This window comes from Propithecus coquereli, unplaced genomic scaffold, assembly GCF_000956105.1.
Source record: "Propithecus coquereli isolate 6110/MARCELLA unplaced genomic scaffold, Pcoq_1.0 Scaffold371, whole genome shotgun sequence".
NCBI lineage: Eukaryota > Metazoa > Chordata > Mammalia > Primates > Indriidae > Propithecus > Propithecus coquereli.
In genome coordinates this window covers 1,401,104-1,428,389 of record NW_012149408.1, presented here as the reverse complement: position 1 = coordinate 1,428,389, position 27,286 = coordinate 1,401,104, and the positions used below count along the sequence as shown (strand labels likewise).

The 27,286-nt window shown below is 41.2% G+C and overlaps 1 protein-coding gene across 1 annotated transcript in view; it reads right to left on the bottom strand.

Annotated features, from left to right (window-relative positions):
* The window catches only part of ADAMTS16 (ADAM metallopeptidase with thrombospondin type 1 motif, 16), a 137,502-nt gene that overhangs the window by 79,713 nt on the left and 30,503 nt on the right, over window positions 1–27,286 (bottom strand). The window contains exons 2-8 of the mRNA XM_012651848.1: window positions 26,058–26,319; window positions 19,928–20,127; window positions 18,458–18,541; window positions 16,108–16,267; window positions 14,523–14,628; window positions 7,253–7,390; window positions 6,009–6,034 (exon numbers count right to left, since the gene is read on the bottom strand). Coding sequence (XP_012507302.1) covers window positions 6,009–6,034; window positions 7,253–7,390; window positions 14,523–14,628; window positions 16,108–16,267; window positions 18,458–18,541; window positions 19,928–20,127; window positions 26,058–26,319 — 976 coding nt within the window. The remainder of the gene's footprint in view (window positions 1–6,008; window positions 6,035–7,252; window positions 7,391–14,522; window positions 14,629–16,107; window positions 16,268–18,457; window positions 18,542–19,927; window positions 20,128–26,057; window positions 26,320–27,286) is intronic.

Genomic DNA, 27,286 nt, shown 5'->3' with positions numbered 1-27,286 from the left:
AAGCCCAAGGACTGATCCTACCCAACTGTAAGACTTGTTATAACGTTACAGTGACCAAGAAAGTATGGCATTGTCAAAACAACAGGCAAATAGATCAATGGGACAGAAGAGAGAGACCAGATACAGACCCACACAAATAGAGTCAACTGCTCTTTGATGAAAGAGCAAAGGCAAGAGAATGGAGGAAAGATAGTTTTTCCAACAAATAATGCTGGAAAAATTGGACTTCCACATGTAAGAAAAATGAATCTAAACACAGATTTTATACTCTTCACAAAAATTTACTGAAAACGGATCAGAGATCCAAATGTAAAAAAGCAAAACTATAAAACCCTATAAAATAACAGAGAAGAAAACCTAGGTGACGGCTTTTTAGACACAACACTGAAGGTACGATCTGTGAGAGAAACAGTCGTTAAGCTGGACTTCATTAAAATTATCAATTTCTGCTCTGTGAAAGACACTGTCAAGAAAATGAGAAGACACAGACTGGGAGAAAATATTTATACAAGATATATCTGATAAAAGGCTGTTATATAAAATATATAAATGACACTTAAAGTTCAACAGTAAGAAAACAAAAATGGGTAAAATATCTGAACAAACACCTTATCAATGCATAGATATAGACGGCAAATAAGCATATAAAAAGATGCTCAACATCACATGTCATCAGGGAATCACAGAAAACATCACTGAGATATTACTACACGCCTCTTAGAATAGCTAAAATCCAAAGCATTGACAATGCCAAATGCTGATGAGAATGAGGAGCAGCAGGAACCCTCATTCACTGCCAGTGAGAATGCACAAAGGCACGGCCACCAACGGTGTGAGTGCAGAAAACAAAATCACTGCAGCCCCATTTCACAAACAATCTACCACCATAAGCATGCGGACAAAATTAATTTTGACTTTGTTGCATGCCATACACAAAAATTAAGTGGTCTACATGTGATAAGCAAACAATTACACCTATAGGAGAGCATGTGGATGAGTAAATTAACAACTTTGGGGTAAGCAGAGTTCCCCCCAACCCTAGCAGCATACAAAAAGCACCACCCCTAAAGAGAAATGTGGGTAGTTTGGTCTCTATTTTTAAAAATTTAAACTTTTTTTTTTTCGGAGGCCCCTTTTTGGGAAATTTTAATTGGGAGTTCCCGGACGGGGGGAGGTTTTTTCCGTTCCTTTTTTTCCGGATTGGGCCAAATTTTTCCCCTTGGGATTTTTTAAGTTATTCCGTTCAGGGGCCAGGAAAAGGCCGGGGGTTTTATTTTTTTAAAATGTGTAAGAGATTTGAACAGGCACTTTACTAAAAAGGTTATTCAAGTGGGCATTAAACATATAAAAGGTATCCAGTGTCATTAATTAACACATTGATATGCCCCTACACACCCACCAGAGTGACTAAAATGAAAAATACCAACATGACTAAGTGTTGGCAAGGATTTGAAGCCATTTGAATCTTTCATAACTGCTTCTGGGAGTGTAACTTCTCACGACCGCCTAGGAAAGCTGCTTGGTAGTGTCACCAAAACTGTGAATATACATTCACGCCCCTGAAATTCCACCCCTGTGTGTACTCACGGATATATACATAACCAAAAGAATATTCGTAGTAACATTCCTTATAATAGCCAAAGATTGGAAACTCAAATGCCTATCTCCAACAGAATACAACAAAAATAAGCAAACTAATGCTATTTTTATATGCGGCAACAAGGGTGAATCTCATAATCACAAAATAGTACGTAACTCCTGATTTCACTGTTCACTGTCCCATGTCAAGCAAGTGGTTACCTTTGGGGAAGAGGAAGGTGAGGACTGGAGTGTGGGGAAGGAGGTTTCTGGCGTCCTCACTGTGCTCTGTAACTTGATCCGACAGGAGTCACACTACTGTGTTCACTGCGTGAAAATTCATTGAGCTGTACCCTAATGATTTTATACTTCTTTGTGTATATCTTGCACCACAACAAAACTAATGTTAATGAGAACACTAAGGGAGGTGAAAGATACCACAGTAACTTTCAAAATCCTTTTCCCACTCTAATTAGTGAACCATAAAATGGTTAAGAGCTTTGGAGGTCTTTCAGCTGTAGCCCCTCATTTTCCAAGTATGAAAACGGGGTTATGTCACTTGCCAAGATCAAGACCTTCCCAGACACGAGTGATAAAGACATGATCTGTGTATCAGCTCCTTTCCCACTACAGGGCAGCACCTGTTCTCCAGCCTTATGTCGTACTAGCACTGCACAGACAGCAATCAGCTGTGGCTGGCTGCTTTGTTTTCCTTAAGCTGGACAGTATATAGCTGAGCAAGGTGTGACTGAAATGTATTATTTTCATTATGCATAAAAACATGCTTAATGGGCTCTCAGGTCAAATCACATTTTTGCATCAGCAAAGGCAGCATGGGTGATGGCAGGGAGATCCATGCACCTCTCAAGCTTCCAGTTCCCCGTGATGGCCACCTGTCCTGTGTACTGATGTATGTGCAGTTTCATGTGGCAGAAGGCAGGCATATTCACTCATCTGCAGGACATGACTCAAATTTTTGAAAAGTAAATTGAAGATGAGTCCATGTTGTCATAAAATGTAAAATAATGAGCTAAAATTTCCCTAAGTCACAGGCCTCCTAGATGCAGACATGAGTAATTGTGATGAGGTTTGCATCTGTTAATAGGAAATGACTTTATTGACTAGGTTGATGAATTGACTTCCAACAAGTATCTGTCCTCCGCGACTCTACCAAGAATGGAGAAAAGTTGTGCTGACAACTTCAGGCCGACTGAGTTCCCTTATTATACACGTTTTTCCATCTACCAAATGTTAACTGCTAATAAGGGAGGGCAGATTCAGCTTTAAAAGTCAGCCATCTACCTTACTCATTGTTGGGATCCTGTCCAAAAAGCCACCTAATGGTGGAGAATATAAGAGCATTCTGATTACTTGGAAATCAGGAAGTCAGCAAACTTGTTAAAGATGACAGTCTCAGATTCATAAAGTCAGTGAAAAATCAAAACTTAACACATGGTGGAAGTGTCCAATTTGCAACTAGTTTTCAAGTAAAATAAAACTTAATAGTGAATTTGACAGCAAGACTTTCTTGGAAAATTTTATCTTTTAAGAAAACAAACATGTAATCATCTAAAACTTTATATATTTATTTATAATCATACGGTCCAAGGAAATTAGCAAAGTCCCTGAAAATAAAGGTTTATTATTGAAATGCTACAGAAGTGTTTTACTGGATTAGCACAAAAACAAATCACCACACTTCGGTATATAGTTTAGCCTTTCTAGAATCATAGAACAAAAATGGCTTTTAATTCCAGTACCTTAATTATCATTCATTCTCAAGACTATATTCTGATTTGAAAATTACAGTCCATTTTCAGTGTCCTCAAACTAATTTTTCTCTAAGCATGTAACTATTTATTTTCATGAGTCTTCCTCTATTTCTCAGCAGTTTCCAAACTTCTTTGGGACTCCATGATGCCGATTCTCGCTACACACCCAAATGTGCATTCCCTGGTTTTCCGAGTAGTCAGAGCATATTTCAAAATATTAAAAAATATTTACCTTATAAACATTAAGATAAAAAAGAGATTTTTAAAAAATTATGAATCTAGAAAATTATAGAAAAGATCTGAGATGTAGAAACCTCCAAATTTTCCTTATTAATGCAAGGAAGAGCATGGTGAGTTTAAAGCGAAGGCTCTTTGTTACTGAGAGCAGACTTCTTCACGCACACACTGAAAAAAATGTGAACAGCTGCGAGAAACAGCTAAAAACAATGCTAGCAACCCCCAACTTGACTTCATGAGAATCCATCCAGGGAATGACAAATGTTAAATGTGCTCCAGGGTCGTGTCAGCTGCAGAATAATATCAATATTGTCATTTTTGGTAATAGAAATTGAAAAAAATGATCAAGTGTATATTCCTAGATTACAGATTTATGTTACTAAGATACAGATATTGTCCACAAAATGCTCACTCATCCTGGGTGGCATAAAATATGGATCACAATCATCATTCCTTAAGGTGTTAAAGTATCTTGACTGAGATCTCAGAGTACAAACAAGAGGCAGAAAGACGCTAAAGGCTGATCCAGGCGCTGGCTCAGAAGGTGGGATATAGGGCCTTCTAGAGAACCCAAGGAAGAGGCAGCAGGCGGGTAACCCAGCCATGGGGAAGCAGTCCCCCAGACGGCACACGAGAGTGAACTGACAGAAACACGGCAGGATCCTGCTCAGAGTTCTGGAAACGAGAGACCTCATTTGTGCAACAGAAAAAAAAAAAAAAGAGAGAGCTCTAAATAAATAAATAAATAAGGAAGAAAACTAAGAAAAAGTGGAACCCAAAGGAAGGTCAGTGAGAGAAACCAGAGGGGCCAGTTGAACCCTGACTGGTGTCTACAGGACCTACTATGGAAGGGACATTCCCATCCTTAATTCTCAGTTTGGAATAACCAGCTCTTAGCTTTGACTGTGAGAACACATAAGTTGCAAAGACCTGGAAGGCAGCCATCTGGCTTCCTAGCTTGGGACTTCTTGGGTGCTGGTACTGCCAGCCTATTTTTTCTTCCACCAACTCTGGTGGAATCTCCGTGGAGACCATTGCCCTAGTGTCTGCATATGTCTAAACTCCCATCCAATTGTACACATTGTGTGTGTGTAGTCTTTTGGTATATCAACTTTATGTTAATAAAGCTATTTTTTTTAAAAGCTTTGTTTTCCTTGAAGTGTTAGTATTTGCCCTACTTTCTAATATTAGAAATATATTTCCTTTCTTGCCAAATTTCAAGCTTTGCTATCATAACTTGGTAGTTCCTTAGGATTTATGTATTTATGTCCTTTCCTCTGGTCTTCATTTTTTATTTTCATTTTCTTTTCCTCTTTGTCTAACTTTCAATTTTACTAATTATTTTGTGATTTCTTGTGCAATCAGCTCCAAATTCTTAAGGTAATGTGGTTGCATTTGTTAGCTTTTCCCAAGATTATATCATTGAAATGGCAGCAATAATTTATATACTTTCTTTGATGAATTTTGGAAGTACGATTTTTAAAAAATATTATAAATGAATTTAATTGAGAATAAACACAGCAGCCCATTCCGTTTGTTATTTGCTAGCATCAGTGAATTCTGAAAATAAAGAAGCATATTTTTGATATCTCCTCTACTAGAAACAGTAGCTATTGTGAGTCAATGTGTTTTTTAGGAGCAAGCCTGATTCTTCTGTGTCTGGAAAAATACATTTCTGTCTAGTGAGTAAACATGTCCTTCATCCTGAATAAGATAGGTCTGCCACCTCAGGCCAAAAAAACTATAATATTCCCTAAATAGCAAAGGTGGAGACTGATGTCTTCCATGAGGAATAGAAGTATCAAATCCCAGTGGGCACCGAGTGCTGCCATTGGTCTCTGAAGAATGTGTCAGGTGGAAGGGAAAGAATTCCCGGGAGGACATGCAGATCCAGCGCACGTGGACACTGCATGCAGCCCAGGAATGAGGCTCAGTGTACACACCACCTGTGCGCTTCCTCACAGCTCAGTCACCTTCAAGAGATAAAAGCTGCTTTCTATTATAAACCAAGACTCTGATTCACCTTTTTAGCATTTGAACCAAGTAATTTTTTTAGTACTTGGAGATAAAAATAAAAATAATGGCTATGATTGCAACACAATTGCTTTTCCTCTGCTGGCTGCATCCATTGTCTTTGGGATGAGGAGAGAGTCAGTTCCAATGTCCGGAATGCCTGGGTTCTGCTCTCAATCTTGCCATCACCTAGCTGGTCCTTTCAGGTTTCAGTTACTTCCTTGTGACAGCATTTGGGGTTGATGCTGTGGCCCATATAGCCCTCTTTTTCCTCTTCCCATTCTGTTCCTCCGGAGCTCCTGGGTAGACAACTGTTTCAGCCCCCCTTGGACTTCAGAACACAGTCTGAGTTCTCCCTCCAAAAATACCACCCTCTCGTGCACACCCTCCTTGCTGCTCTGTCCTCACCCTCTGGCTGTCTGTAGCACTGGGTCCTGGAAGAAAAAAGAGCCACAAGATGGAAGAAACCTGGGTCTCTGAATGACTGCATGGGCAGAGACCCCTCAGTTCACACTGGGGTATAATGTGAGACAGAAATGAAATTTTGGTTTAAGGCTCACTACAGCTTGGCCTATGGCCCTGCCAAATCTCATGTTGAAATCTGATCCCTAATGTAGGAGATGAGGCCTGGTGGGAGGTGTTTGGGTCATGGGGGCAGATCCCTCATGAGTGGCCTGCTGCCATCCTCATGGTAATGAGTGAGTTCTCACTCTATTAGTTCCCTGAGAACTGGCTGTTAGAAAGAGCCTGGCACCTCCCTCCCCTCTCTCCCTTCCTCTCTTGCCATTTGATGCCAGCTCCCCCTCACCTTCCACCATGAATAGAAGCTTCCTGAAGCCCTCATTAGAAGCAGATGCTGGTGCCATGCTTCTTGTACAGCCTGCAGAACTGTGAGCCAAATAAACCTCTTTTCTTTATAAATCACCCAGCCTCAGGTATTTCTTCATACCAACACAAACAGACTAAGACAAGGCTTAAACTAGGGTGTAAACTCAAAGCCATTGAGATTTGGGGGATTGTCTACTCTCTTAGCAGATCTAAGGATGTTTCTTGAAGTCCCTTATTTCTCTGAAATTTTAAAAATCTACTGAACACCTCTTTTTCAAGGGTCAAATTCTATCTCCCCAATGTTTTATATCCTAAATAAATTAGTGCTAAAATAAAGTATCTAAAAATATTACTTAAAATTACTGGATTTTAGATCCAGGTTAAAGTTTATACACTGAAGTTTTTCTACCTAATGTGAAATGTATTTTGTAAAAACAAACAAAAAGAAAAAGAAAGAAAAAAACTAAAAACCTTAGTTATGCTTTATCATTGTGTTTACAGATACAAACATGCTATATCTTCCTATTCACTGACTGAATATGCCTAGTTATAGAAGTGAGAATTTAAAAAAATTAAACGTTAGTGACAAATGCTACGGTAAGGTTGAATGGCTCCCCTTGAGTCGAAAGGTCAATGTTGGATTGAGCTAGCAAGCCTTGATGCTCTAAGGAGCAAACTCCTGGGTGAACTGAGTGTCTCAAGACACCTTCAAAGGGGACACGCATCCAGAAGCACAGCCTGGGGGTTGCGTGTGCAGGATCAGCAGACCAGGCTGTGAGCACGGCAGCCACTGAAAGATCACATAAGGCTCAAGGAGTTCATACCTTAAAAATTTGTGCAGATACTGGCGGCTGCAGGGTGACCAGGAGAAGACTCCGTTGCGTCCTGCTAACGTTGGGGACATTATGTTGCCCTCAGACTTTTTACACACATTTCCTTCCCCATCGTGGACCATGCCAAAGCTAGGAGAAAGAGAGAGAAAAAAAATGGCTCTGTCAGAACAAAGAAGAGTTGAAATTATTTAATATCCTTTAACAAACACAAGTCAGGACTGTGGAGACTCCCCTACTTCTGTACACTGGGCAGGCAAAAATGAAAGCCGTAACAGCCAATGTGTTGAGAATATTCCTGGATACCTAGGCCTTCCCTGAAGAACAGACTGCCCATGGAAGTGTGTGGAAGTGTACACCTGCATCAAATCGGAGTAGAGGTCCCGGTGCCCACCAAGGATGGATGATTTAATTATTTTTAGCAAAAGAAGCATTTCAGGTGTGTGGCAAGGACTTGCGATCTTGAAAAGCTGGTACTGCTCTATGCCACTTGTTTCCTTCTGTCTATACTCTTTTCTGCTGACCATGATTGTCAGAATTTCCAAGGGCATTTGTTAGAAACACAGATGCCAGGCTCCTGGCCAGGAATTGTTAATTCATAAAAGAGAGATCCAGGCATTTGCGTTTTCCAACAAGCTCTCCTGGTGACTGTGATGCTTCCAGTGATTTGAGAACTACTGAGCAGCGACTGCAGCTCCTAGTGGGGCTGACATTGTCTCCACGCCCGTCTGGGATGGCTCCATTTTGGACTATCCGTCTGCACCGCTGGAGGCTGAGACAGTGGGCAGCACTTGAGTCGAACCCCTGCACCGCTTTGGAGGGAGTAGTTCCAAAGAACCCCAGTGGTGGACACGGTTGGGTGTATTTGTCGGTGTTGTTTGAAGCAGCACTGGTTAGTCTTGAGTGAAAACCAGACCTCTTTGGGATCCACACCTGGCTTGGTATATAGGAACGTCCGTCTCAAGCTCTATTGGCCATAGGAACCCTTAACAGTGTCCATCCGAGGGGTTCAAATCCCGCAATGCCAATCAGCACCTGCTTAATGACTCGTGAGGAAACTGTAGCCCTGCACTTGTGAAAATCGTGTTGAGCTGAGTTGCTCCCTCCCTCCCCATCAAGTCTACTTCTTAACTTCCAAGAGCTTTGCCTGTAGGAGAGCCTTGCGCTGCCATCTTCCCTTGTCTCAGGAGAGCACAGCGTGCTGTCTGGGGAGGAATGCCTGGGGGATTTGGAGCTCTGTGCGCCCTGGAGACCTCCCATTGAGGTAAATATATTCTTGGAGCGTCAAGTCACTACTCGCCGTGAATGTTTGGTAGCCAGTCATTGTGTGCATTCCCTGAAAGCAGGGTACCTACAGGGAGGTGCAGAGATGCAGATGTGTGTGTGTGTGTGAGAGAGAGAGAGAGAGAAGAAGGACACAATGGTTACTAGATCTGGGGACATTCTACTGCCAAGCATCCCATGATGAGAGGGAGGAAGGCAGCAGGGACAGGATGACACCAAGATGTGGGAATTGGGCTCCTAAAGCTGACAAGAGAATCTGCACTTGTTGCCAAGGCTGAAGACACATTTGTCCACTGAACTGTTTTGCTTACAGTTATTCAATATGTGAGTAAAAGTAGCAATTAACATGTATAAGCACTCACTATTTTATACATATGATATTAAGCGTGTGACCTATATTTTCTAACTTAAAACTTACCAAAACCCTATAAGGTAGGTCATATATTAGTGACAGCAGACTGAGGACTGGAGAGAGACTTTGTTCAGGGTTGCAGAGTCAAAACTAGAACCTGGCACTCTGATGCCAGAGCCCAGGCAGGACCCACGCAGTGGTGTAACCTGAGCATGATTGAAGGGTGTATCCTAAGAAAGCTGGCAGGCAAACGCTACTGAATTCCTGCAAGATTTCTGATCAGTACCAAAGATGATGTAGACGTAGTCATTTTCGCCTCCACCCATTCTCTGAAGTTCTATTAAAGGCAATTAATCAAGGCCCGGGACACCATATGGCAGAGGAAATGTGTCATGGCTGCAGAAGGGTTCAGGCTGCCAAACGGGAGGCTGCCTTGGGGAGAAAATGATGAAAATGAAACAGCAAACTACCCTCCTTGGCTGGCCTTTGATCTACTCATGAAGAAGACACATTATTGTCAGCAATTGCTCTCGATACATTTGCTACCACTTCTGCCTATATTTCTAAGGAATTCAAAGTCACAATGTCCCGGTCTGGAAACATCTTGGTGTTAAACTTTTTCATTTAAGGTATTTTCAATGATTCTTTCTAGCCTCAAGTCTCAAACTCTGCTATGCATCAGAACATCTGAGAAGTTACTGCCCATGTGGTGACCCAACGTCTGCACTGGAGGATTTCGGTTCTGTGGGTTGGGATCTGGCATTCGGGTGTATTTTAACACACCCCCAGGGGACTCTGACGCCCTCCCAAATCTCAGCACTGCGCTTCCAATCAGTACAACGACTGGAAGATATTGTAATGTGCTGGACGCCAGCACATCAGCATAAAAGCACCACACAGCGATCGCATTTAATCTCAACATTAATAAAGTCACGGGTGAATGAATAGAACATATTTTGAAGATAAGGTTGGTATTTGGTAATCAAGAAATATAATTACATACAAGTTATGCGGGTCAGATCATTTATGTTTTTGCTCCTATGCACCACGGCATTTTAAGTGTTTATCATTCCACATGCTAAAATAATAAATATGTTTTATCTCTCCATCCCTTACTAGCTTATCTATTTCTAATGGATTAAGACTCCTCTTATCCATGCTCAAGAGCCCCACTGCGGTGGACTTGATAGCCCATAACAGATTCGCCATTCACGTGTGTTGAATGATTAAAAGACAACATTTCCAGCTGTAACACCAATTCAAATGCCCAAATATAAACCTAATTTCATATTGGACTTGACAATTATAATCAGTGTCAGTACTTTTAATGTCTTCTACAATATTTTCTTGAGTGATTCAATTACTATTGGCGAGTATTTATTTATTACTGATAATATACTCAGAATGACCAATAGCTGGCCAAGTGATTTTAGAGGTCGTGTCAGTTATCCCAGGCTATTCAGACTGCAGTGATTAAGGACATGAGACATCCTTCAAAGGAGCCAGGGCCAATGTAACCTGGATGGTAAATTCCACCCTTGGAGTGATAAAGATGAGCACAGGTAGGACGAAGATGTCCAGAGCCCGGACACAGGCTCCTCGAGAAGCACAGCTTGTCCTCTGTGAGAGGTGGGGGCTAAGCTAGGGACAGCAGTGGGAGAGGAAGGGGGTCGGGGCCAGGAAGATAACTGGGAGAGCAGGGCTGTGGAGGCAGGGACCCAGGCAGAGTTTGGGCTCTGTCATTCACAAGCTGCTTGATACCGGGAAAATTATTTAACCTCCAAACCTCAGCTTCCTCATATATAAAATGGGATAATAAAATCTTCCTCGTAAACTGTACAGAATACCTGGCACCATGTCACAAAGGAAAATTCAAAACTTCTATCCCTTTCTCTGATTTGAATGTGGTCTTGATCAAATCACTCAACACCTAAAAGTCATTCAAGCGCACATGATGCATATGTGTTGTGCAGGCGGCAAATGTCAATGGATTTCAAATCCTTTTTGGACACAGAAACAAACAAGAAATCCTAAGAGGAATGACAATAAATAAAATTAGAGCTCCCAGAGGAGAGTCTGATGATCACCAGACCAGGTGTTGGCAAGGGGCTGGTTTTCTCCAGTATTCTACAAGTCTTTAAAATCACTGAGTGCCTCCCTGTCCTGGTGGAAGGAGCGCAGGCTGATGACAGAGCACAGCCTCAGATTGGTGGGATGTGCGCAGCACCGTCAAACACTGGGAAGGGTGTTGCGGGGAAGTGTGGCTGAGCTGAATGGTACTATCAAGCTAACAGGTGGTGAGGCCCATTCTGCTTCTTCCAAGAAGAACCCCCAATCACCCCGTGTATTCTCTTGCAATGCCCACAATCCTCATTACCTGCATGGCATGTCCATTTTATCTTTTCTCTTAGACTTTTGGAGGGCAAAACTAGTGGATAACTAATCTTTTTATAGAATCATACATAATGTCTTGCTGGTGAATGAAAACTGTGCCCAGTGAACGAGTCCATAAACTCGGGAAAAGTAAGAGAGATGGATTGTGAATACTTCTGAGCACAACGAATGTGTTTTAATAGTGTCTTAATGGTCTGAAATGATAATCCAATTTAACTATTTAAGCCTATCTTACATAATATTGTTCAGCTCAAATAATACATCTTAAATTGCACCTGCACACATGAGCTAAGGAGCTCACAGTGCTCTGTGGCTCTGCAGATGGGAAGGCCAGGTAAGAGCTGACCAGGTGGCACTCCTGCACGCTACCAGGCTGTGGAGTGCTGCCGTCATCTGGGATCCGAGTCCCAGGGCCCTGCCCATCAAGTGGCCTGACTTCCCTTAGCAGATGGGGATTTTTCAGATGGATTCACGCTGGCATATTCTCTGAAACGTGCAGTTTAGCCCTTGGTGTGTCCGTGCCAATTCCCGAATACCTGCATCTAGCAAACCACATGTTCTGCGTCAAGGGATGTAGTGTAACCAGGAAACTCTCTTTCTACTTCCGGCTTAATCAACATCCTGATTCAATCTCATGTCCTAGAGGAGAATACACATCTCGGTTCTGGTTCTAGCCCCTCCTCCTGTCTTAAGACACAAATCCAAACACTTGTTCTCAGCCATTTCTATTTCTAGGTCAGATTCTTCAGTATAAGGTATAAGATGTTTTTAGATGAAAATGACTGAATTTAGTAGAAGAAAGTGGATGGACATGAACTGAAATCTTCCTCTGAGTTAAAAATTAGAAGACCTAGGACTTACAGGCATGGAGCAGCCCCGCAGTGTCCTCTGAATGTAAACAGAGCTGAAGAAGTAAAATTCACCTCTGAAACAGGATGTTTCATGTGTCTTTCACAGACGCAAATTACTTCCTATTTGTTAAAGTACAGAACCAAAAAATCTGACTCTGCTGGAAGCTCATTGTCAAAGATAAAGGTGCACTGTTTATGTCATGACATTTGATCCATGCATCAAACTTATAATTACTTCTTCAATAAATAATACTTATTAAATAAATGCACTGAACAAATGTGTTTATCTTTGATTCAGTTTGACCAAACCTGGAGTTTTATTACTGAGTCAGGTGGTCACAGCTGACACGCATCCGAAATGCTCATCTTCATGTGTTCACCTGCTCACTCCCTAGCTCAGTCATCCCTGCATTCCATCACAGGCCCACAGAGCACTCAGCATAGTCCCCCCAAGTTGGCGAAGGCAGCAGAAGGGAGGGTCCCCAGCAGTCTCTATGGTTTGAGCTCTAAGTGAAATTGCTTGGCATATTTTACAAAAAGTGCTCCACAAGGAAGGTGTTATTATTATTGTGGCCATTACTATTAGTATCATTATCACTCCTTTTGGCATTTACCACATGCTAAAGACATATATTTCTTATTTTCTTAACATGATCAGAAACTACTTCATTGACGAGCTCCCCGTTCTCTGTCTTTTGCACAGTGTCTGCTAAATGGCAGGTGTTTGAGAAGGATCTGGCAATCTCTGAGGTTCATTCTACTGGCAACGTGACTCTCCTCTGTCCACATGCAGAGCTTCTTTCTTTACTCCCATCCGGATTCCCACTTTCAAGTAAAAATACTTTTTTCTTGTTTGGAGGAAATTCTTTTTCCATCTAGACCCAGTCTGAGTTGTGAAAGCAAATATTAATAACTGACTTCTAAAAAACAGAAGTGCAAACACTGATATTTGTTGACAATGAAGACTAACCGAGAGCCCAGTTTGGGATGTATCAAGTTTAACTTTGCTTAAGTTCACCACCTGCAACGGCTGACGCTGCCAATGTCCGTATCTCAGCTGCCATCAGATGTTGACTTGCTCGGCCCTCAGTGACTTAAATATTTCTAGCCTTGATTGTTTAATTAAATTCAGGTATGGTTCAGAGGACAGCAAGAACCTCATGTCGCTACAATAATGAGAGTTTTTGAAGTTTTAACTCTAGCAGACTATTAAAAATACACTTATGATTTAACTAAAAGCTTTATAAAGTGTAGGTGTAATTTTCTAAGCAATGAAATGGTCAATCATTACCTGTAACGATGGAGGGATAAGTAATGGGATATCAGGCTTCATTTTCAGGTCATTAGTTCACACACAGCTGAAGCCTGCAGGGCCTCAGGATTTCATTAAACATGGCACACACGTGTATACACACATGCATGCGCATGTACACACACACATGTATACACAAACACATCTGGGTTGACATGAGTCTATGACCTGAGTCCATTTTCCAACAGTGGATGGAGAAGTCAGCTTTGCAAAAACACAAATCACAAAACGCTGACTTTGTTTTCTTTTTGCCAGTAAAAGCAGTTTACTGAATTATTGTCCTAAGAAATCTTGACTAACAATAACAATTTCCATAAATAATTGCTATAAATTGCTCATTCTGTGGGCATAACGTAAGCTTTTTCTGTAAGGAGACAACACAATGACACACCACCGGTGTCCGAGATCTGCCAGCTCAGGCCTAGTGCCTGTGCTGAGTCCCCAGGCTAATAGTCCTACCTGATGCTGCTTCATTTCAAAACCGACAACACTGCAGTCGGGGTGAAATAAGGAAGACAGACCAAGTCCATCTGGCCCGCTAGATCTCTTCTCAGTACCCACACTCCCCAAACTCTGCTCAGCACACAAATCAAAAAGCAACATCGCTACAGACTATAAAAATAAATGTACAAAAAACATACACAAACTTCATAGTAACAACAGTTAACAATGGGAGGGCTTGTCACTGTCCTCTATCGCTTGGGATTCCCTGACAGCAGCTAACTGTGGAATGAGATTAACTCATAGGACCAAGTAAAACACAGGACAGAGGAATAGGGACAGATAGAACCACCCTCAATCTTAGGCACATGTGTGAACAGGAATGTCAGAGACTAGATCAAGAGAAATGTAAACATGTGCATTGCTGTGGCTTTAAAATGTGCATGACGGGACACTAAAATAAAAACACAAGGCCCTAAGTGATAGCATTTTATAGATGTCAACGACATTCTTGTTGGATACATGTGAATTTCCTCTGCAGACTTGACTTAATGAGTCCCTGTTCCTATGGTGCTCACCGAGCAAGGAAAGGATGCTGAGGTCCCCCCTCCTCCATGCAGAAGCACTTACTTGTGTCCGGACTCATGGGCAATGGTGAAGGCCAGTCCGAGGCCTGTGTCTTCGTTGATTGTGCAGCTGCGATATTTACTACACATTCCACTTATGGGTGCAAATCCTATGGGGCATAAAGATCAAAGGAATATGTAGCAAAGCTGTTACAATAAAGAAAGAGCTGTATATTTATTTTCTGTCCCTTAGTGAAATTTAGTTTTATCTTTATTTGGGGAATTATGAAATGGGAGACCCTTAGACAACCACACTTCATAATGTGGGAGAAGGGAATCTATTCCCAGGAGCCCAGGGCCACTATGTCTCACGGAAAAAAAATCATAGTGCTATGTAATGTTCCTGTTACAGGCTGTACTTGGGGAAAAATAGAAGTGGAGGTTTAAAAACTGCAGATGGAGGAGAATTTTTGCCTTTTTCTGTAAACATCTGTGTTCTGAAAAGCCTGGTGAAAATGTAGAGAATGGCTGTGTTGGGAGGTCCCCAAGACCACCTCCAGGCTTAGTGATTCGCATGTGCCACGACGAGCATCTGTCGTACTCACAGTTATGATTTAATACAGCAGAGGGACACAGAGCAAAGCCAGCAAAGGGGAAAGTCATGTGTGGAGAGGTCTGGGGAAACCAGGCACAAGCTTCCAAGAGCCTCTCCTGGCGGAGTCGCACAGAACATGTTTACTTCCCCCAGCAATAAGGGTTAAGTGTTGTTAACCAGGGAAGCTCCTTAGAGCCTCGGTGTTCAAGGTGTTTACTGGGGGCTGATCACGTAGGCACCCTCTGCCTAGCACGTACCAAAATTCCAGACCCCCAGAAGGAGAGCAGGTGTTCAGCATAAACTGCATTGTTCCTACAGACAGTCTAGGCACAGTGAGCCACTCTTACCACGTAGGGTGGTGGAACAATCCTAAAGTCTAAGTTCTCAGAGGCCAGCCCAGGGCAGGCCTCTCCAGGGCAAGCAGTCAGGCCAGTGTGTTATCTCTTTTCTGCGCAATAGGACTTACCTCTGTTAAACTGGGTTCTAGCTGAAAGTTTTTATAATAAAAACCCTTCCTCCCTAAAAACTTGGGAAGAAATGGAGAGTTAGAAAAAATGGTCAGCAGAGCCCTGGTCAGTACACACTGTTTTACACGGACCACTTGGAAAACACCAAAGCACTGCCTGCAAGATATACTCAGCCTTGTAAATGTCTACAAAATTGTTAATGTTAAAATATTGATATTGAAATGGAAATATAACATTGTTATAGTATCTACAAATATTCATAAATATACTATCTCTGACACATCATGAGACACCCCTGAATTTGTCAAATGATAGAAAAAAACAGAAGAAATTATTTATTATGTTAGAAGAGACAGGAACTCTAGAATCTGTGAGGGACTTTTCCTTGTTCAATAATCACTCCATGAATAAGAGCATACTTTTAAGTTTGGCCAAAGTTTATGCAGGGAAGTGAATCTATTCTGTACTCAGCAGCAGATACTGCTTAGGAATATGAAAAAAAGGGCAAAAATATTTAATACCAGGTACTACCCAAGAAAGGTGCACACCCTACTCATGGTCCCCAAAACTCCACTGGAGGGTCTTACCCAAAGTATCGCAGGGCTCATTCTTCCAGGAGCATATATCCAGACCGGTCAGTAAGATGGCGTGGTCATGGCGGGTCCCGTCTTTCCCCCGCAGTCCAGACTGCCACTGGCAGAAACTACTCAAGGTGTGGTCCGCGTGGTGACTTATCACCAGCCCTGGCTGTGCAAGAGAGACCAAGGACCCCATGATAATGGAGAGAAAACATGTTATAATGCATTGTCATCACAGCAAACTATCATTAGCTTTGCCTTGGATTTTAACCACATGGATGGCTCTGATTGGCACATAAGCTATTGCATCCATTTTAGGTATTAAAATACAAAGGCAGGTGTGTTATATAAGACCTGTACAGATTCAGCATAGATACTTACATACAGTTCTCTAGTTCTGCACATAAACAATTGGAATATATCTGTCTAACCCTGAATGCATGTTCAATGACCCAAGAAAGATTACTTCTATGCATGAATTTTTTGCATTCAAAATCTTTGCACCCTTTAAATTTAGATGAGGCCACAAAATCATTTATACATGGCTTTGCACATGCATATACAAAAACACACTTAGACAATGATATGTTCATTTCATAACCAAGTTGGGCAGGTGAGATTTCTAATTAATAACTCTTTTAATATTTATTTTTATGGTGTAAAATTAAGTATCTTTCCTACAGAGGCAGTATGTTTATGAGAAGAGGTAGGTCAATGGGTAAAGCTTTATTTCTAGACAATAAACTGCAACTAGAAGGAAACTTACATAGAAGACATTCAGGCTTATCTACATATACCAAGTTCTGACAGAGCAACAGTGAAATAACAAAGGGAAGAACTTAGGAACTGTTGGGAACTGAGGAATTTGGGGGGTAGCCAGAAAATCCATCAGAGCAGGCTGCATTGAGTTATTTAAACATAATTTATAGGTATGCTATATTTTCCTATGGATGATCAGAGAAAACCAGGTTAATTATCTCCATTTCAGAACACCATCTTGTTTAAAACTTTCACTGCTAGAGTGTTGTATTGAAATGTTTGTCTCTCAGTCACTGACTATGTTTTCTCTTTAAAGTGTTTATTTTGTTTTTCCAGAGAGTCAAATATACCTCAGCTGAAAGCTATACATAAACACTGAGGCATGCCTTGCATTCTTTAGCTGGTGATTTCCAGGAAAACTGCATTAATTAAAGTTAACACAGGTGTATGATCAAACGATAACCTCGCTTATTCTTTGCAGCTTGGATGAGTTCCAAGGTGAAAACGTTTTAATACCAGGAATAATTAACCTGTCACCTGAGAATCCCTGCTAGCTCAGCAAACTCCTCCCAACTACATGCCCACACAAAAGACAATGAGGCTGTATCTTCTCTGACTAGCTGGGCTAGAAATAGCCCTGCCACACATCCCCACTATGCACACAGAAGGCCACGTCCTAGAACTTTAACATCTGAGGATGTCTTAGATTGTATGAATGATCTCAGATTTCATCTAAAAAATTCTTTGTTTTATAAATAAAAAAAGTATGGCTAACAGGAGACTCTGAAGATGTGGGCAGGGGTGAGAGTGATGCTGATGCCTTGGGTCTGGGGCCCACTCTCCTTGGCCAAGTCAATGATTAGCTTGGGGCGAAATAAAAGTGAGAATTTAGTATGACTAAGATGCCCCCCATTACTTATGCCATGAAATGTCCATCTGCACCGTCACTGTGACTAGAGGGACACCTCTATGCATTCACGGGGGGCCAGGATGGAGGCGGTGGAGATTCCTTCACCCACTGCCACCAGGATCCAGCGTAATCTGGGATTTTGCATACAGTGAGGGAAATGTGCCTGACATTCCGTAGAAATCCCATGAAAATAAAAATCTAAGACTGAAGGCGGTGAGGAACAGGAATTAATTGGAAGGTAATTGAATAAGGCAGTGTCGTGCCACACAGCACAATGGAACTTCTAGGCTATAAAACATTTTTAGTCTCCTAGCAAAAAGCAGACAGGGCTCTATTCCAACTAGCATCCTAAAAGCTCTTGGTGGCTGAAGATACATTTTGTACTTTGTATTCCTAGTGTGTTTCCCACCCCTATATTAAGGCAGGTCTTATATTCAGTTTTCTCATTAGTAAATTAAAAGAGTATTCCTTACTACTCTGGCACAAAAACACATAAAATTAAAAAAAAAATTAAAAAGAACTGAAAAGAAACTCATTGCATCAGACACAAAATATTAACAAAATATTAAATACTTTTTGTCCCCAAGAGAAAGAAAAGAATCCACAGAACAGTTAAAGAAAAAAAACACATTATTTTGCATTTATTTTTCTGACAAGAAAAAAAAACAGCAGATTTCAAAGATAGAGTACCTGTTCGTCTTCTAGAAGAATCAGACCTACAATTACGATGTTGATGTTTCCTCCTATCGTTCCATCTTTGAATAAAGCAGACACCTGAAAAAGACAGGAAATCACACCAGTCCCAGAGAGGGCAACATTTCCCCTGAGCCTGTCAGTGGGCCTGCAGCACTGCAGCTGCAGGACAATGCTCTTGCTCTCCAGTGACAAAGCAACACCAATTTTCTTATATTGCTAGACAAAAAGGAATAGAAATATCTAATTACCAACAGTGGAATTCTTATCATTGGTACCTGACAGTAAAAAAGCAGTTGGAATGGTGGGGTTCATAGCTTATCATCAAACACCAATGAAAGTATTACAAGACCCTGGGGTTGGTAAGTATCCTTGTTAGAATATGGGGAGAATTTCTTAAACTCACAGTGATGACTGCAGAAGCCAAGCACTCCCCAAGCTCTCCTGGCAGGAAATTCCGTAAGCACAAGAGAAATACTTGGGACAAGAACAAGAGGATGCAAGAAAGAGAAGGAAACAGCGTAGTAAGAAGACGATGAAAGAAAGATGCAAACATTCAAGATGACGGGTCACAGAATGATCGAGTGTCATTTGGGGTGATGCACAGAAACTGTGTGCCAACTATGGATGCAGCAAAAACCCTGGGCCCTGTTGTCCTTCACACAGTGACACCTCAACCCCATGCCATGGAAGGGTGGCTCCAGCTCACTATTTCCTTCAGTTCCCTGGGAGACCATAAACTGTGAGGAGCAGTCTATCAAAAATGATGCTAGTGATAACAATCGCACAACATCAAGGAAAGATATACTTAGGGACACTCTGTTTTTTGAGGTAGAAGAACGTAATAACATATTTTTAAAATATTGTCATTAAAACTATTTTTAAAGACACATTTTGGTGACTCAATATTTTGTCTTCTGTTATCTAGATTTCACTGACATGAAGTGATATTTAGGACACTTCTCACCTCTCTTCAATTATTAATATGGCTGCCAATTTGAGACAGAGAAACGTTTTATTCTAGGTGATATTCTAAAAGATTGTACTGTCTTTGTAGGTAAAATAATTTATATTCAACATTTTAACATTAATATTCCTAAAAAGATGGGTGCCTTCTACATGGCCCTCTGAAATTACACATCGAATGCTGACATTTCCTGAGCTACAACGTCTCGGCACCCTCTTCGAGATTTCTACTAAATAAAGACATCGGTAAGCCCAAAACCTCTCACAGGCAGACAGAGACTTACACAAAGGCTCAAATTATTTTTCCTCCTTATTTTAGTTTCTGGAGTTCTGAAAATGGTTGTTTTGATTGGAGCATAGTAAAACTAAAAGAGCTATCACTATTGAAATATTTCTTATATGTGAGACATCAATCTACAAGTAAAACGTGAAACACACACACATACCCTTTTATATCCCATTGTGACCACACAGGTATTGTCAACCAGAAGGACGACCTACCATGTTGAGTATGGTCAGCACATAGGTGGTGATGTTTTCATGGCCATGGTTTCGCATCATCATTTTGTCGACCACCACCAAAGTCTCCACGTTCAGTTCTTCGTTTCTATGGGACTTCAGAAGAGAGCGCTTATTCCGTGAGCAAGACTTGTACTCATCAGGCAAGATGAAAAGGTCTTTGCTGGGAGGCTGGGGCATGTCTACGGAGGAACACACAGAGAGCAAATGAAAGCCATAGTCACCACATGAAACCAACACTGTGACTCGTCATGGAGAAATCTGGTCTTAAAAATGAACACTCATGATAAAACCATACAACCTTTAAAACTTTGTGATGCAAAAACTTGTGCTATATTAGAATACTAAATCTAAATAAAGTTTGTATAGTCTAGGTGTGGTGAAATCATTGCTGTGTTTACATTTATGTAATGTGCTGATTTAAAACAACAAGAGGGGAGCTCTGTGGCTCTGAAGTCCTAGTGTCTAGAAGTACAATGCTCAAAGACTGTAAAACACAGAGCTCCATGGAGCAGGGCTGCTCCACAAAGACAAAGCAATGGAGCTAACAATTACCAAAAAAAGAGCCCTGGCTCACATTGTTTTCCTACTTGAAGGCTTTTGATGACACGAAGGATTTTAAAGTTGATTTCAATGTCTGGACACAAAATTGGTTTGTCTACACTGTTTCAAATGGATTATAAACTACTCGAGCTGGTTCCACTTTACTGCAGAGCTTAATTTCCTAGAAAGTACCATAAATATTTACCTAATTTGATTAGAAGACAAAATATACTCTGTCCTCCTGGAGTAATCCCTTTAAAGTACTTCTGGCATTTATAATCCTTAAGTTAACACTATATTAAAAACAATTGGGTTTAGTGGATGCCTCAGAAAATGTGGTCAGAATTGTTTCATGTGAAAGTAGTCTTCGAAAAGCCCATAAATTTAGGCGGCGGGCATCCAATAACTACGCAAACTGGATTCATGGAACACACATGCTGTTTTGTTTGACTGATACAACCAATACATTTTCTCTCTCTTTGCTAAAATACTTCCAAACCTAAATGAACCTTTTAGAGAATAATAATGACACTGGCTAATGCTCCATGAGCACTCATCACTTGCCATTAACCTTCATGCAATCTACATAGGCGTGAACTCCACCCTGGGAGTTGTCTAGCGTAACTCACTCACTTTCTACACCAGCCCAGGAGCACATGCTGAGGATCAGGCCATGAAGGCAGAGGAGATGAACATAACTGCTCACAGCCCTTCCCTAGAAAGTATTGGAAACGGGTTTCAGATCTAGACAGGGTGGTCCAGAGCCCCTGGTCTTAATTACCACTGGTGGAAAAATGTGTGCAGGATGAAAACAGGACGCAGCACAGGGTCCTCAGTAACGGGCACAAGAGGCAGAGGCAGGGCGGGTGCTGATCTCACTGGCCAGGATTTTCACCACCTATCAGAGCAAATGACTGCCTGAAACAGCAGAGCTTGCAGCACTGTCCCTGAAACAGGTGAATCCCAGATAAATATCTGCCAGCAGCTGATGCCTGCAGCCAAGAAGCAGCGAGTCTGTGCATGAGCCTGAGCTTCACCCTTGCTGTGCATTTAAGCAAATCAATCTGCTTTTGTTTGCCCTTTTTCAAAGACAGATGCTTAAATGAATACACAGAAAGAGCATGTATTTTCTGAAATGCAGACTCTAACAGAGAAGTATTCTTGTAAGTGTGACCCCCATGGAGACAGAAGATCAGGACCCCTCCCCCACTTGGCCTTCCCAGCATGGAAATAGCCATGAGCAGATAACAAGGGGTCCTGAGAATTAAATGCTTCAGCCTGGAAGCAATGGTATCAATTCTGCTCATGGCTCATGGGCCCTGGCTAGTTGCATGACCCCCATTCTCCCAGCCACTCAGGGACCAGGAGTACAGTACTGCCACATGCACAGCTGGGAAGGGACAGAAATATCTGGCAAACCAAACAGCAGGATGCTAATCAGCAATGTCTTTCACCAGCAAGAGGCGTTTTGTCGAGCTTTCCTTTTCCAGTTCTATTATGAAAATAATGGTGACTTTTTTCTATTTTTTGAGTTCAAAATTTATTATAGAATTTAGTAGTCTTTTTCAAATAACTGACTTCTACCAACTCCCACTACTGAGACTCTGAAATGCCTCCCCAGGCAACATTTGGTACACACACACACACACACACACACACACACACACCTATGCACATGCACATATGTACACCAAACTGAGGATCATCTCTGCTGCCTTGCATTCAGAGATGTCCTTAGCTGTGCTACTATCCTGAGTGACTCTGACACACATTCTATGAAGCCAATATCACCTTGATACCAAAGCCAGGAAAGGACGCAACAAAAAAGAGAGAACTACAGACCAATATCCCTTATGAATATAGATGCAAAAACTCTCAAAAAAATCCTAGCAAACCAAATTCAGCTACACATCAAAATAATAATCCACCATGACCAAGTGGGCTTTACCCCAGAGGTGCAAGCATGGTACAACATATGTAAATCTATAAATTTAATTCACCACCTAATTAGAAGCAAAAACAAAGACCATATGATCATCTTAACAGATGCAGAAAAAGCATTTGACAAAATCCAACACTCATTTATGATAAGAATTCTTAACAAAATAGGCATAGATGAGACATACCTCAAAATGATAAAAGCCATATATGACAAACACACAGCCAACATCATACTGAATGGGGAAAAACTGAAAGCATTCCTGCTTAGAACTGGAACCCGACAAGGTTGCCCACTATCTCCACTTCTATTCAACATAGTACTAAAAGTCTTAGCCAGAGGTATCAGGCAAGAGAAGGAAATCAAGGGTATCTAAATGGAGAAAGCAGAGGTCAAACTATTTTGCTCTTTTGCATCTTTGCTGAAGATATGATATTATATCTAGAAAACCCCAAAGATTCTGCCAAAAGACTCCTGGAATTGATAAATAAATTCAGCAATGTCTCAGGTTACAAGATCAATGTACACATCAGTAGCATCCATATATGCCAACAACAGCCAAGGCGAGAATCAAATCGAAAACTCAATATCCTTCACAATAACAACAAAGAAAATAAAAATACCTAAGAATATATTTAACAAAGGAGGTGAAGGACCTCTACAGGGAGAACTATGAAACACTGAGGAAGGAAATAGCAGAGGATGTTAACAGATGGAAAAACATATCATGCTCATGGATAGGCAGAATGAACATTGTTAAGATGTCTATACTACCCAAAGTGATTTACAGATTCAATGAAATCTCCATTAAAATAAAAAAAAAATTTGTCACAGCTGGAAAAAATAGTTCTGTGTTTCATATGGAACCAGAAATGACCCCGAATAGCCAAAGTAACCTTAAGCAAAAAGCACAATTCAGAAAGCATCACCTTACCAGACTTCAAGCTATACTACAAAGTTATAATAACCAAAACAGCATGGCATGGGGGCAAAAGCAGAGACATAGACTTATGGATCAGAAGAAAGAACCCATATATAAAACCATTCTCATATTGCCATCCAATCTTTGACAAAGCAGACAAAAACATACACTGGGGAAAAGAATCCCTGTTTAATAAATGGTGCTGGGAAATTGGATAGCCACATGTAAAGGATGAAAACAGGATCCCCACCTCTCACTGCTCACAAAAGTTAACTCATGATGGATAACAGACTTAAATCTCGGACATGAAACTATAAGAATTCTAGAAGAAAATATTGGAAAAACTCTTACAGATATTGGCCTAGGCAAAGAATTTATGAAGAAGACCCCAAAATCAATCACAACAACAACAAAAATTAACAAATTGGACTTGATTAAATTAAAAAGCTTCTACACAGCCATGGAAACAATCAATACAGTGAATAGACAACCTACAGAATGGGAGAAAATATTTGAATGCTATACATCTGATAAAGGGCTGATAACCAGAATCTACAAAGAACTCAAGCAAATCAGCAAGAAAACATGAAACGATCCCATAAAAAAGTGGGGAAAAGACATGAACAGAAGCTTCTCAAAAGAAGATAGACAGATGGCCAATAAGCATATGAAAAAATGCTCAACGTCTCTAACCACCAGATAAATGCAAATCAAAACCACAATGAGATATCACCTAACTCCTTTGAGAATGGCTTTTATCAAAAAGTCCCAAAATAACAGATGCTGGCATGGATATTGAGAGAAAGGAACACTCAGACACTGCTGGTGGAATTGCAAAGTAGTACAACTTCTATCGAAAATAGTATGGAGATACCTCAAAGAACTAAAAGTAGACCCACCGTTTGATCTGATAATCTCACTACTAGGTATTTACTGAAAGGAAAAAATGTCATTTTATTAAAAAAAACACTTGCACTTGAATGTTTATTGCAGTACAGTTCACAATCGCAAAGATGTGGAATCAACCCAAGTGCCCATAATACGTGAGTTGATTAATAAAATGTGGTATATGTACACCATGGAGTACTACTCAGCCACAAAAAATGGTGAACCAATACCTTTTGTAATAACCTGGATGGAACTAGAGACCATTCTTCTAAGTGAAGTATTGCAATAATGTGAAAACAAGCACCACACGTACCCACTACTACATTGGAACTAATCGTTCAACACTCGTGTGCACATATGCAAGTAAAACTCAATGGAAACCAAGCAGGTGGGAAGGGAGAGGAAAGGGCAGGTAAATTCATACATGAGGAGTACAACGCATGCTTTTGGGGTGATGGGCACACTTTAACTCTGACTGTACAAATGTAATTCATGTAACCAAAATGTTTGTGTTCCTGTAATACTCTGAAAAAAAAAAAGAAAAAGATAGCTCTGCCATTTTTCCTGCTGAGATCGACATGGTTGGACCAATTTATTGTCCCTGGTATATAACATGGAATCTGTCCTGATCTGATGTACCCACACCATGAGCCCTGCCTGCAGAAATCCTGGCTCTGACCTTGGCCATGTCTTAGCCCTGAATATTGGTCCTACCCCTGCCAAACTCACCTCTGCTTCTCCCGGTCAAGGCAGCCTCCAGCCTCTGTTGCTGGCAGACACACCTTGTTCAAATACACATCCAACCTCCAACTTTCTCAGAGTCCTGTTCACCTCTATTTGTCCTCAACTTGGCTCTTCCTGCTGCCTTCCCTATGACCGAGCCCACTAAGTTCATTTGGGTTTGAGTTTTTCAAGTCCATTTGAATGTTGCACATGTCTTTTATGCATAGGATGCAATGGGTGCAGATGCCACACAAATAGCCTAAATGCTATTTATTCTTTTGTTGCAGGTGCCAAGTCATTTTCTTTCATTCGCTTTGTTCAATAAGTTTCACTGAGCACCTGCCCCGTGCCCACCTCCATTTCAGGGTTCTGGGAACAGCAGCCATCAGACCAACTGAGCAGAGAGCCGTGGGGCTGGGGGAGATGGGCCTTCCACGGGCGGGCTGGCTGGCTGGAGGCCCAATCAGGTGATGCCTGAGGGGAGAACTCAGGGATGTGACGGAAATTCCAGCGAACACTGACCTTCCATTCCTGAATCTCTGAGAGGTTTCCACATAAAACGTAAATAACAAATCACCTCCTAAATGGTCATGACAAAAAAGATTCTGATAAAGCTGTGGTGATAAAATGCAGGTAAATTATGTCCTGCATAGTCGGCCCTTTTGATGTGGCAAAATGTGTGTGTGTGTGTGTGTGTGTGTGTGTGTGTGTGTGTGTGTATACGAATTACCTCAGCAGGAAAACTATACGAGCTTCAATAAATCTAAACCTCAGAAATATAGAATTACTGAGCAGAGATGCCAGAGTTCTTTTGAAGATGTCTGGTAGATTTTGTACTTCTGAGCAGTGTGTCATTTCATCTTCCCAAAGAAGAGTTCTAAAAAAAGGTCATCTACCATTACCTGTCCATCTACTGTGGAGAGATGTTCGAAACTGAACTTACAGATGATGGACTTTCTCTGGAATCAGCACTTAAGTCCAGCAATGACAGTCAATAAATTTCCTTGTGGACAGACATACTTTAAATTGAAAATCTCCCGTTGGCTTACAACAACCTTCAAATCATTAAATACGCAAAAATAATCGCCCTTACATACATTTCTTGCGTCTTCCACAGAAATGCTGCTTTTGTGGGCGCCCAAGGTGAAGGCCGCCACGGTGCGGGTGTTGACTTGCCGGCTCCCGCGTCCTGGCGGTCACCATGACCTCAGCGGCCCTGGGCGCCTGGGCTTCCGCGGACCGCTTGTATAGGATGTGGGAGGGAGAGCCGCCCCTGCCAGAGCTGTTGAGTTTCCCTGCGAGGTGTGACGGAAGTGGCTTTAAGAAGTAATCTGCTTCTTCCGTTCTTATCATGCCTGACTGGAAAAAATAAAGAGGAAGAAAGAAAACGCAATTATAGTTGCAAGGGGGAGCCATGGCCCATTCTCCAAGCATTGCATTTTTAACTTTCACAAGCTGCTGTTCCCTCCAGTGGGAGGCACGATGAAAGGGCTCAGACATGTGAGCGGGGAGTCGGGAATGGGAAAGGACTCAGCACACACAAGCTGACTCCTTCCGTCTGAATCCTGCTGGAAAGGCTGCGGGGAACTGCTCCAGGACCTGTCTGCAGGCATGGAGAGAGGGACGGCAACACACCACAGCCCATTAGTTTAAACTAAAAGTAATGAAGGTTCAGGAAAGAACATATGCACGCAGTTAGGTATTAATATTGACAGGGGTTCTCAGATAAAGAGACAAAATTAGAATCCTAATAGAGTAATTTGCAAAACTCTATTTAGGTGAATTTTAAAACTTACAAATATGTAACACTTTCTAGAGAACGGAAACTTAATAAAATTAATCCAGAAAAAATCATGAGAAAATGTACTTAGGGAATCAGGAAGGTCTTTCCAAGCAAGATACTAAAAGAAATAGAAAAGAAGTGATGTTATACAAACAATAAAAATGTCAATAAAACTTAATAGACTAATAGCATAAACAACATTAAAAAAAATCTTAAACCTAAGGCACGAAACTATAAGAATTCTAGATGAAAATGTTAGAAAAACTCCTATAGACATCAGCCTAGGCAAAAAATTTATGAAGACCTCAAAAGCAATCACAGCAACAACAAAAATAAGTAAACGGGACCTGATCAAATTAAAAAGCTTTTGCACAACCAAGGAAACTAATCAATAGAGTAAATAGACAACTTACAGAATGGGAGAAAATATTTGCATGCTATATATCCTATGAAAGGCTGATAACCAGAATCTACAAAGAACTTAAGGAAATCAGCAAGAAAACATCAAATAAGCCCATTAAAAAGTGGGCAAAAGACATGAAC